Raw genomic sequence first — 13,273 nt, 5'->3', positions numbered from 1 at the left:
AGTATCTCATTCTCTGAATAACATAAAACATGACACCCTGATCAAATGTAATTTGCTTAGAGTGATTTGTCTGTTTAAAAAATTCACAGTTCCTCAACAGTAGTTAAAATCCCAGGTCAGCTGCTGTTTGTGAAATACTGTTCCCCTGTACTTGCATGAGGTAGACTTCCCAACCGGGTAAAGAAAGCGATACGTTAAGAAGTGTTATGTCTTTTTCCTTTTTTGGACTGAAGGCCCCTTTTTGCTTTGCTCTTCTGGTGCTGCAGACGACTTCGAGGAGGAAGCTTCTTGAGGTGACCTGCCTGACCGTTCCGAGATCTCTGCCCTAGCCTCCTGAGGAAACAGCGGTGATGGACAGCCATGCCCGCCTCCCACCTCCCGAGGGAAAGTCGAAGTGCATGGCTGGGATTCTGCTTCCTGTCTTCCCTGAGAAATGGCGGGCGGCTGTGCAACAGTTTTGTGTGGGCAGTTTGCCACCATGTGCATGATGCTCTGACAGTAATGGCACTTCTTTGGCTGAGGAGGTAGACTACATTCCTTAGCATGATGATCAAGGCCACCACAGTTGTAGCATCTGCAAGAAAGAATGATGAAAACAACTTAGAATTAGGTAGCATGTTTCATAAAACACATTATAAATTTTAAAAAATACTAAAATATACAATTGTCAATGAGATCAGCTTATTTTAATGTACTTTTTTTTTTTTTCTTTTTTTGAGACAGGGTCTGTCTAGCTCTGGCGCCTGGGCTAGTGTGTAGTGGTGTCATCATAGCTCACAGCAACCTCAAACTCGCGGGCTCAAGAGATCCTCCTGTCTCAGCCTCCCAAGTAGCTGGGACTATAGGTGCGTGCCATACTCCCAGCTACTTTTTCTATTTTTGGAGACACAGGGTCTCAGGGTCTCACTCTTGCTCAGGATGGTCTCGAACTCCTGGCCTCAAACAATCCTCCCACCTCAGTCTCCCAGAGTGCTAGGATTACAGGCATGAACCACGGTGCCCAGCCTAATGTGCCTTCTTAAAAGTATTTATTGTCATTTATATTGGTTACACTGGTTGTTTCAAAGCCTATCATCCCAAAGTGCTCTAGCAAAGTTATAAAATTAGTTGTACTAAACATAATAGCCAGTGAAAAACAAGAGTACTAAAACATGAAAGAATATTTAATCACTTCCATATAAAAGTGACTCATTTAAATTTGACACTGTTCGGTTATTTTACAAGAACAGTTTAGCCCACTAGAGGGCAGTGAATATTCAACAAAAACCAACAAGCTAGTTTTAAAAACAAGCGTTTAAAAATACAGCTGTTGACATGATGTGAAATAGCAGTTTACTCAGCAATTGGGAAAATTATAGACCAAATTAAATTTTATGAGGTTAACATTTTTTTGAGCATTAATTATTTTGATTATGGAAACCAGCTGAACTGGGAGAATTTTTTTCATTTGTACAAAATTGAATAGCGTACTGATATTTGATACATAAGAAACTCAGATGTTTAGTCAGAAAGTCAGAATGATATCTGACAAATTACCACGTAATTTTAGAGCAATACAGTAAGTGTCTGACTCAGACAGTGCTTCAGAAAAAGCAAGCTTCTAAATATTTAGATCGGATTAATAAAGATTAGTTCAGTAATATGAAAAATTTACTTTCTTTTCTTTCTGTAAGAAATTAGTTTTCCTTCAGGGTGATTTCTCCTAAATGGAAATAAATATAAATCTACACTTAATTAATATTTGAATGCACTCTGGGGACATGGCTTTGTACTAGATGTTTGAAAATTCAACTTATCAAGGAAAAGCTGAGCAAGGAAATTACTTGGAAGATATATTTGCTTGATTTCAATCAGATTTCCTTTCTTTTAAAATATTATATATATAACAACAAACGACTGGAAGTGGAAGAAACTAAGAAAAATTTATATTTACAAAGGTTTTTATCTGATTGTCAAATACAGAACTTATTGATTTGTCTCCAAATGAAATATTTTAAGAGCTTTCTATTTTAAATTTATTTTCCAAATACATTTATGACTCCACAATTCTCATTATGAAGCACAAATAACAATAGGTCACATTGTTTTTAAAAAAACAACAGCAAAATATGTGGTAACTGTGAGAAAATTAAGACTGTAATGACAACAAATGTTAATTATAATGAATTATATTTTCATGTATATGAGAGAATATTAAGCTTAATAATTTATGCTACTTTATATTTCAAAGACAAAGTACTGATCTACTCTTTACCTGCAAAATAGTATATATGGGATACTTACTATTTTATCTTCTGGGATAATTTACAAAGGGTAAATTTTTTAACTGGCAAAAAATCAGGGTAATTATTGCCTGCTTATCAATATTGCCTTACAGGTTTTATAATAATGAATTCACAAGATGGGCTTTTAATTCTTTACAATAGTCAATAAGTATTTATCTTAGGATAGACCAGATTATATTTTCAAAAATTAAACAGAAAAACTAAGAAATCATGTGTCTAATTGAATTATTTATTGTACAATTAAATATCTTAATATAACAAATAAAACATTACAATGCAGATTCAATATTGTTTCACTCATATGTTCTAAGAGATAGTACAAAATTAAATAACAGAAATTACTAACGCTTGAAATTCATGTCCTTAAAATAACACACTCAAAAATGGCATCTTTGAAAAATATAACCACATTACTTATAATAATGTTTTCCTACATAGTTTTCCCCTATAATGGATAAGTGAATTCTTAAATTAAATTTGCCCATCTATAAAACATCTTCCTTTGAATTAAATTCACTTCCTTGAGGATAACATCCACTCAGGAGCTCATTTTCAGAGAGAGAAAATAGGTTAAAGGCTTCAGTAATAGAGCCGCTCTCCCCGCACACATCAATTTCATCAGTCACTGTGGTATGCACTGCGTTATCCAATTCAGGGAACCATTTTGCCCACTCATTGACCAAAGACCTGATGTCAGGATTCTGCTTTCACAAAAGAGATCTTTGATCACATTCTATATGTGCATTTACCATCACATTTGGGTTATAAGAGTAATTTTTAAGGATGCTATATAATTTTGGTTTGATTTCCTTGCATTTTGATCTGCATAATTTACCTCTCCCCTACACTGCTTTTCTGATATGAGCTATCATTAGGCCAGACTACCTTCCACACTGAAAAGATTTGCATTCAGTGTATATGTGCTTAGCCTTAAAAGGAGGAGGCGTGGTATTTATTCTCTTCTTCTACTTAATCATTCAATGTCAATCACTCTTACGAAGAGTGCAGATCACATCCCATTATGAAACCCCTTCCTTCCCAAGGGACTGACAGCAAAATGGAAATGCTCAGCTACCTTTCAGCTCGCAAATGATACCACAACCACAAACTCCACACAAGCTATACACGGCTCTGGTGCCCTTTGTTCACCCTCCACACTTCTCTAAATCAGTTTGCTTTTGTTAGTTTGAATGAATTTATGCTCACATTGTGATGTGAGCATAAAAATGGCATGTGTGCCCATGTGTAGCTACATGCTTAAGAAATATGACAGTCTCACAAGCAAGACTATATAAAGAAAACTATAATCATACTTTTTTAAGTATTCCCATAGCCTAACATAAAAATAAAATCATTCACGTTAAGTATTTTATAAAATACTGAACCAATGGCACAAAGGATATTTTTTCACATATTAAACATAAAGATGAGATAAATAAACATGTTCAGATTAATTTTAGAATGTTATCAAGTTCTTCATAAGATTACTTTATAAATACTTTAATTCTAATGAGCTAGCACATTCTACAAGTATTACATCTTAATTAAGAAGTTTTTGAAGATGAAAGGTTGATAATAAAATTGGAGTCAATTTTTTAAGACTATCAAAATAAGATTAAAATTTTTAAATGAAACGAAATTGTCAAAAATAGATACAAGAGAGGTACCTAAGACAGCCAAATAAATAAAAACAAATGTTTTAGGCCTTTAGAACTATTTAACTATATTCTGAAATATTTGTGTGAGTTTTTATAAATCAAGATGAAACACCTATATTACTTAATAAGTTAATCAAAACATATCCAAATTTCTGAGAATTCCATATAAAAAAAAAAAATCTGAGGGGGGGTGGGGAAAAAAATATGAAACTGTTGTTTTTAAAAAAAAAAAAAAGTAAAATAGCATCTAAAGTATCATGTACAATACAGAATTGATTTCAATTAAAAAAAAAAAACCAAAAAAAAAAAAAATCTGATTCAGAAATCAGAATTTAGATCTGCTATGACCATTAGAAAATTTCTCATTTTTCAGTTCAAACAACTGAATAAGCAAATTATATTTTCAAATGATTCCAACAATAATGGTTAGAACTGAACTCAACTGAGAATAACTAGGTTAAAAAAATAGATGTTAATTTTAAAATAATACTCCAATGGCTTAATTGAAAAATTTATCAATTATATATTCCCCCTTGATCCCTAGAGTGATTTTAAAAAAATTAGGAAGAGGGGTGATACTACAGATAGAGAGCCAGATTTGCCTGTTTAAAAGTGTAAAGGAACAAAATATATAACTTAGGGTATTTCCCAGTATTTGGAAGTTTTAACTTAATAAGAACTTATATGGAAACTTAAATCCACATTCTGAGGGTCTGATGGGGGCATTAAGGATAATGATACAGTGATTCAGAAGTTTCTCAAGAAGAAGAAAATGTTGAAAGGATAGCAAATAAAGCAGTATCAGGGAGAAAGAATAGAGCAGAAAAAGAAGTACGAGCTTTGGGCAGGAAGAAGGTACTCCTTTTCTACAGAAGGAGTACATAAAAATCCCTGGAAAAGAAAGATGAGAAAAGGATTAATAAAGTTTCTAAATGAGAGGTCAGAGGAGCTAAAGAAAAGTCTCAGATTGAAAAGAATCTCAGGAACTAAACTGGAGAAAAGATAATTGACTCTCTGAAGAAACTATTTATCATTTTTAGACTCAGTACAGTTCAACTAAAATCCAGAAATGACACTAATAACATTCCACAACTCTATCGCTTTTGATTCTAATATGTCTGAACACTTGTTATCTAATTAGATTGTGTGTCAATCAACCCAATACATGCGGGAGTTGGATACCAGCCAGGTGGTGGTGAGGAGATGGCAGGGCAGAGATATTAGAGAATCCAAGAGAGCTGAAATCGAAGGATCCAGAGTGCTTTGGATGGGAGCAATCTGCCCACCTTATACATACCTTATGAGGGTAAGAAAGACAGATTTTAAAACCAATCTTCAGAAGGTGGCCCATTTTGTACTGATTGATTCTAAACAACCTAAATATACACCTGGATATAGTTTATTCACTCTACAGGATCTGCCCCAAAATACCAAGAGGTGAGTTAGGAACTTTGAGGAATCACAGAACTAGAAAGTCACATTAATAGTGCACATGTCTTCTGACCTCTATCAAAGCAACCTATATACTTCAATGAATCTCTGTGTATTTCATTCTTCTTATATCCAAATTCCTAAGACTGTAAGCCAATTAAACAATTAAAACATTTTAATAAAGTTAATACTTATATATTCTAAGTACAGTGTTAAACATTCTGAATTTTCAAAAATACTGGTTGATGGTGACTTGTATTCTTTTAAAAAGTTTATCTGCATTATATTGATGAAATTAAGACTTGGAAAGTTTACCTAGAAGGAAATTTTAACTGAAAGTAATAAGTTTCACTTCCATTTTTATTATATAAACTGTTACACCCAATAAGATGGATGTAATTTTATTACATATAAGCCTAAAAAACACAAGAATCTTGAATTTAAAACGTCAACACATGCGCACATGATTTGAAGTACATATTTCTTGAGATTTGGGTTACTGAGGAGGTCAGCTTCTTTCTTTGAGCTATCCCAATCTAAAAAACTTAAAGTTGGGACCAGTCCAGTCCAGATTTTTTTCACTGCCAAGTCCAGGTTTTCTTTCTATCCCTCCTGTACTTGGTATGTTGAAAAAATTTATCTACAAAAATTTGTGAATACTTTTTCCATTCTCTTTAATCAGATCTTTCAGACCATAAATTGGAACTTGAGGTTGACATGCTATATAATCAGTGCTATCAAACTGACTCAATAAAATTCTAGCCAAAAGAAAAAAGACTGACATTTTAGCTCATGAAATCAAACTGTGATATGAATGATTTATTTAGGCCTTGAAATACTGCAATCAGATTCTATTGGTTAGAGTGAATATAAATTGAAACTGCCTCTCCTGGAGGACAATTTGACAGCATATTTTGAAATATTAATATGCATAACCTCTGACCCAGCAACTCTCACTCTAGGAATCTGTTCACCCTATAGGAATATTTACTGATAAGCACAATGATTTGGGCACTGAAATATTGACTAGAACATTGTCCATATTGGTAAAAAGTTAGAAAAATTAAATAATAACAATCACAATAAATACTTATAACCAAAGCTAGGTAGTCTAGCTACAGAGTCCATGCTCTTTACCACTAAGCTATAAAAGTTAAAATGAAAAATAAAACCCAAAATAAAATATACCAAGAAACATTTTGCAGATATTAAAAGAAATTAAGTAAAAGAATCTTTTAAAAGCTAAGGTAGATCTTGACTAGTCTAGCTGAGGTAGATCTATATGTATTGACACGGAAAGATCTCTAAGGCAAATTGTTAAGTAAAAAAACCAAACCACAGCATGATATATGCATATAGTATAATCACATTTATGTTTCAAAGATACTATCTATCCATGACTCTAAGTAATTGCATGCATTTTTTAATGCATAGAAAAACCACTGGAAGGATAAACAGTAAATTAACAAATTAAGACTAGTTACATCTGGGGAGGAGAATAGAGTTAGTAAGGAGAAGAGGCATTTCATTTTTACTCCATATATTTTTGTATATTTCTTTCTTAAATAGCAAGAAATAATTGATATATTATTTGTGTGATTAAAAAAGAAAAAGAGCAATTATAATGATAAAACTCCATTTCATTTTGTAATTTGACCTTTGTTATTACTGTTAGTCATGTGACAGACAGCCTATATATCAGTGGCTCTGGAATCATTTTGGAAGTCTATTTTTCCCACAAATCTAGAAAAAAATAATTCTATGCTTCATTTGGAACCAGAAAAGGGCCTAAATAGCCAAAGCAATCTTAAGCAAAAAGAACAAATCTGGAGGCACCACTTTACCAGACTTTAAGCTATACTACAAGGCTATAGTAACCAAAACAGCATGGTACTGCACAAAAATAGAGACATAGACCAATGGAACAGAACAGAGAGCCCAGATATAAAACCATATACATATTGCCTTCTGATCTTTGACAAAGTAGACAGTAATATACACTGGAGAAAAGAATCCCTATTCAATAAAAGGTCTTGGGAAAATTAGACAATCACATGTAGAAGATTGAAATAGGATCCATATCTCTCACCACTCACAAAAATTAATTCAAGATGGATAACAGACTTAAATTTAAGACATGAAACCCTAAGAATTCTAGAAGAAAATATAGGAGAAACTCTTCTAGGTATCGGCTTAGGCAAAGAATTTATGAAGAAGACCTCAAGGGCAATCACAGCAACAACAAAAATAAATAAATGGGACTTGATTAAATTATTAATAAAAAGATATGCACAGCCAAGAAAATAATCCACAGAGCAAATAGACAACCCAGAGAATGGGAGAAAATACTCGCACGTTATATATCAAAAAAAGGGCTAATAACCAGAATCTACAAAGAACTCAGGCAAATCAGCAAGAAAAAAAACCAAACAACCCCATTAAAAAGTGGGCAAAAGACATGAACAGAAGTTTTTCAAAACAAGATAAACTAATGGCCAGTAAACATCAAAAAATGCTCAACCTCACTAATCATCAGAGAAATGCAAATCGAAACCACAATGTGTATCACCTAACTCCAGTGAGAATGGCCTTTATCAAAAAGTCCCAAAACAATAGATACTAGTATGGATGCGGAGAGAAAGGAACACTTATACGCTATTGGTGGGACTGCAAACTAGTGCAACCTTTATGGAAAATAGTATGGAGACTCCTCAAAGAACTAAAAGTAGACCTACCATTTGACCCAGCAATCCCACTACTGGGTATTTACCCAAAAGAAAAAAAAAAAAACATTTTAACAAAAAGACACTTGCGCCAGAATGTTTACTGCAGCACAATTCACAATTGCGAAGATGTGGAATCAACCCAAGGGCCCATCAATACATGAGTGGATTAATAAAATGTGGTATATGTACATCATGGAGTACTACTCTGCCATAAAAAATGAATTAATACCTTTACAATGATCTGGATGGAACTGGAGACCTTCCTCCTAAGTGAAGTATAGCAAGAATGGAAAAACAAACACCACATGTACTCACTATTAAATTGGAACTAACTGGTCAGCACTCATGTGCACTGATGGAAGTAAAACTCAACAGAAATCATGCAGGAGAGAGTGCGGAGAAGGGGATGGGCAAAATCATACCTAACAGGTACAATGTAATCTATCTGAGTGATGGGAACTTGCAACTTTGACTCAAGCAGTACAAAAGCAATCCATGTAACCAAAGCATCTGTATGCCTGTAACAGACTGAAATAAAAAAAAGAAAAAAGAAAAATAAAAGAGAAGATTCAATTGGTTAAAGTTATGAATTAGTTAATTAAATAAGTAAAAGTAATTATTCTTATTTTGTGAAAAGTGACCAGATTTACAAGGAAAATAAATTTTATAAATTGACTTTTAGGATTTGGTATTAACAATTATTTATCAAAATACAAGTGAATGTGGGAATTTCTTTCTATATGTAAAAGTCTTCCTTAGGCATGAAAAACTCAGCTAATATGGAAGAAAGAAGGCAGCCAAGAATTCCTAGGTCTCTAGTGGGGGTGCAAAAGTGCTGAGAAAGCTTACCAACCAAGTGGAGGCCTCCTATGAGAATGAGGAAGCCACATATGGGTCACTTGAGCTTGGAGGCTACAGTGGGGACACAAGGACTTGTAGTGTAGAGACCAGCATGATGCTGGACAGGATCACACAAGAGTGGTCACACCTGTGCCTGCTCCCACGCAGGGCTCACAGGGATCAAACAGGACGAGGGCATCTCCAGAGGGGCCAGAGAGAACACCCAGCACAGCACAGGTACTGGGGGCACAAAAGCCACCCTTACCCTATGGCCAGGGTGAGCCTCTGGGGACTTCAATCACCCCCTGGAGAAGGATGAGTAAAAGTGCACTCGAGAATCCTGGACTGAAATCCTAAGAGGACTACCTGTGGACCTGAAGAGACTATTTCCTTGAAATAGGCACATTTAAGGGTTTTTGTTGTTAGTTTTTGTTTTGTTACTGTGTGCTTAGAAACAAGATGCAATGGGATGTGAAAAATAAAATCAGCTTTGATTAAAAAAACAAAAAGCTAACGCCCAGGTCCTACCCCAGACTAATTAAATCAGAATCTTTGAGGGTAAAGCGTCAGGCACCAGTACTTTTAAAATAAATTTTTAAATATTATGGGTATATAATAATGGCCTATATTTATAGGGTACATGAGATATTTTGATACATGCATACAATGTCTAATAATCAAATCTGAGTAACTGGAGTATCCATCACCTCAAGCATTTATCATTTCTTTGTGTTAGGAACATTCCAATTCTACTCTTTTAGTTATTGTAAAGTATACCACAACGTATTGTTGACTATAGTCACTTTGTTTGTGCTATTAAATATCGTTCATTCTAACAATATTTTTGCACCCATTAACCATCCCCACTTTATTCTCCCCTCACTGCTACCCTTCTCAGACTCTTGGGACCATCATTCTACTCTCTGTTTCTATGAGATCAATTGTTGCAATATTTAGCTCCCACATATGAGTGAGAACATGTGAGATTTGTCTATCTGTGCTTGGCTTATTTCACTGAACACAGTGTTTTCCATCCAGGCATCAGTACTTTTCAAAAGCTTCCTAGGAGACAGTAGTGTGCAGCTACTTGAGAACCACAGCCATATATGAACCCAAGTGTTGCACTGACAATCTTACCAAAGGATCAGTCTATAATCTCAACTATAAGGAATGTGGTTCAAAACAGAATAAATCTCTCAGAACAGAACCTCTCTCACAGAAACCTCAGAAATGAAAAGAGACAGGGATGGAAGGAGGAAAAGGAGGGAGGGAGGAAAGAGGAAAGGAAGAAAAAAACAGTGTATGTATGTCTCTTATTTCTTTACTGGGAACTAAAAATTGATCCTTGAAACAATGATCCCTGCTTTTTTGGGAAGGTATACATTGTAAAAGCCTCCTGAGTTTAACTTCAGAAGTGGTTTCTATGTACAATTTTTAGTTCATGAATCAAGAACATGTGTAGGTTCCCATGTTATCAAAATGGACAATAATTTATAGCTCTTTACTCAATTGCTACTTTCTCTAAACTTCACCATCATTACCAATTAACATTCATTTATCTCCCATAATAACTCTTCTGCTTCTCCATCTTCTGTTGTCTTCATCTAAAATAATTTTGAAAAGCATAGAAATTTGTTTAGTGTGGACATGTTCTTGTAAACATTTTTCCTAATGGCGAAATTGTTGTCTTTTAAACAGAAAACTACTTTCTCATGGGTTTGAATATAGTAAGATCTCTGCTTTTCACAAAAATGATTAGTCATGTAATTTTTTTGTTGGTGGTTGAATTACCTTTCTTTTTCTTTTTTTGGTATTATTTTTTCTTTATTCAAATAGATTTAGGGGGTACAAGTGTTTTTTTGTTACAGGGCTAAATTGCATAGTGGAGAAGTCTAGGCTTTTAATACACTCATCACCTTAATAGCGTACACTGTACCCAATAGGTAATTTTTCATCCCACATTCTCCTCCCACCTTCCCGCTTTTGAGTCTCCAATGTCCATTAAGTCACTCTGTATAACCATGCATACCCATTGCTTAGCTCCCACTTATAACAGCCATGTAATTTTTAAAAACCCTAACTAATATTTAAACTACATGTTGCCTAAAAGAGTACCATTGATAAGGTAACTACTACTTACTCTGTTTTCCACACTTCAAGAAAAAGAAGTCAATAAATGATCATTTTAAAGACCACTCTATGGGTAGGTTCTCAATATTATTAAATAAAAAGCAAAATTTAGTCAGAACAATTGCCATTCAGTTCTCTCTGGTGCATAATAAATGGTAGGTGTTTGAATGTTCTGTGTTCCTAGTTCAAGTTAGTAACAAGCAAGGATGAGTCTGTGGCGGCACAGAATTCAAAACTCTAGAACTGCTGGCAGTGGAAATCGATACTCTATGTCTCCCCCAAACCTCAGTTTTCAGACCCACTAAACTGATTTGGAGTTCATATTGAGTTCAAAAGGTATTTTTAAATTATCAACTACTGTTGTAACCTCTTCTATCATCTGATTATATAACGAGAAATCATCTAGATACCATGCCTATTAGTGGATTCAACTGCTTGTAATACCAAATAATCATTTTCATAAAATCATATGAAAAACAAACAGGAAAAAACAGGCACTTGAGAATATCTACTGTGAACACAACTTTGTACTAGATGCCAATGAAAGGTATCTTAATAATTAGCTGGATGGTATGATTTATTTATTTTATCTCATTGATGTTTTCTCCTGACTGCTTTTCAGATTCTTAGGCTTATTAGCTTTTGGACACTTTCTCTGATTAATGCCAGGGACTATCTCACAACACCAAGTAAAATGCACCAAAGTATCTTGAAAGCCAGCTAAAATACAGTAATAGCTCTGTTCACAAACCTTTCATCATCTTATAAAAACAAGAAGATAAGATGAAAAATGTAGGGGACCAGTATGTAATGATGATGCAGGTCACTGGGAAGTAGGGATGGAACATGTAGCAGTTTTAAAAGAGAAGAGGACATGGAATGGGAGAGAAATCATTGGAGCCATGGGACAAAGGGAGCATTTTTCATTCAAGGGCACTTTAATCAGGGATGCTTACAAACCAGACATTTTTGTATTTTATTCCATTATGTTTAAAAGTACTTAATATGTTCTGCAGCAAATCCATGGAAAAATAATCATTTGTTGAAAGTTTTCTACTTTGTACTGTAACTTGAGAAGGAACAAAATAATCAATTCTAAATTATAAGTTAAAATTTGTATAGAAATGTTATCCCTCTTTGAGGTGACAAACAACATCCCAGACAGATAATCTGTTCTGGCTAATGGAAAAGTTGGAAAAACAAAGAGAAAGATGTACTCAAATAGAGATAACCTAATGCTTTCCAATTTCTTGGGAGTAAAAGCAGTTTGTTATGAAATAGGATCCAATCCCACATGCAGTGGGCACTCTGCCAGTGCAGCTTTCAGAACCCAAGACAACTAAGGAGGAGTGTCTGGGTCAGGAGCAACACATACACACACACACACACACACACACACACACACATTTTTGCAGTAGCAGTGTTTTAGCTATCCAAATCACAGATTTAAATTCAGGCTGGGCATGGTGGTTTATGGCTATAATCCTAGCACTCTGGGAGGCTGAGGCAGGAGGATTGCTTGAACTCAGGAGTTCAAGACTAGCCTGGGCAAGAACAAGACCCTGTCTTTACTTAAAAAATAGAAAAAATTAGCTGGGCATGGTGGCACATGCCTGTAATCCCAGCTACTCAGGAGGCTGAAGCAGGAGGACTGTTTGAGTCCAGGAGTTTGAGGTTGTAGTGAGCTATGATGATGCCACTGCACTGTAGCCTAGATGACAGAGAGAGACTCTGTCTCAAAAAACAAAACAACAAAAAATTCATGCTTGTTGAAAGCAAGGTCAGTTTGTCTACCATATTTGGTCATACTGACCTTCAGGTATAAAGTATTTTAAAAGGTTAGTACTATTATGAATTATGAAAGAAACAAAAGGCATTCAATATTTAACTTATCTTGAAATGGTTAAAATTGTTATTTGTTTAGAAAGAAGAATCAGTTCATAATATGCAGTGTGAAAATGTTTGTTATTTAACTATTACAGCGGCCTTGCTGAAAACCTAAAATTACCAGGGCTGCTTGCTTTTTACAGACCATTTCAAATTTACCAATGTCAGAGGTATGATATCTGCTGTAAGTTAAGCATTGGCTTGGCCTGAAGAAAGACAATTCTACTAGTGCTTTGTGTCAACTTTTATGAATGTTTTTGCCTTGCTCATCACATAACTTATTTTAGGCTTTGGTTCTGCAAACCAACATCATTTT

The 13,273-nt window shown here is 34.5% G+C and overlaps 1 protein-coding gene across 1 annotated transcript in view; it reads right to left on the bottom strand.

The window, feature by feature from the left end:
* Nucleotides 1-204: 204 nt before the first annotated feature.
* LIN28B (lin-28 homolog B) overlaps nt 205-13,273 on the bottom strand; it is a 111,833-nt gene continuing 98,764 nt past the window's right edge. Inside the window, exon 4 of the mRNA XM_069488939.1 lies at nt 205-574. Coding sequence (XP_069345040.1) covers nt 205-574 — 370 coding nt within the window. The remainder of the gene's footprint in view (nt 575-13,273) is intronic.

This window comes from Eulemur rufifrons, chromosome 15, assembly GCF_041146395.1.
Source record: "Eulemur rufifrons isolate Redbay chromosome 15, OSU_ERuf_1, whole genome shotgun sequence".
Taxonomy (NCBI): Eukaryota; Metazoa; Chordata; class Mammalia; order Primates; family Lemuridae; genus Eulemur; species Eulemur rufifrons.
The sequence above is the reverse complement of the archived record's forward strand: the minus strand, read 5'-3'. Positions and strand labels throughout refer to the sequence as shown.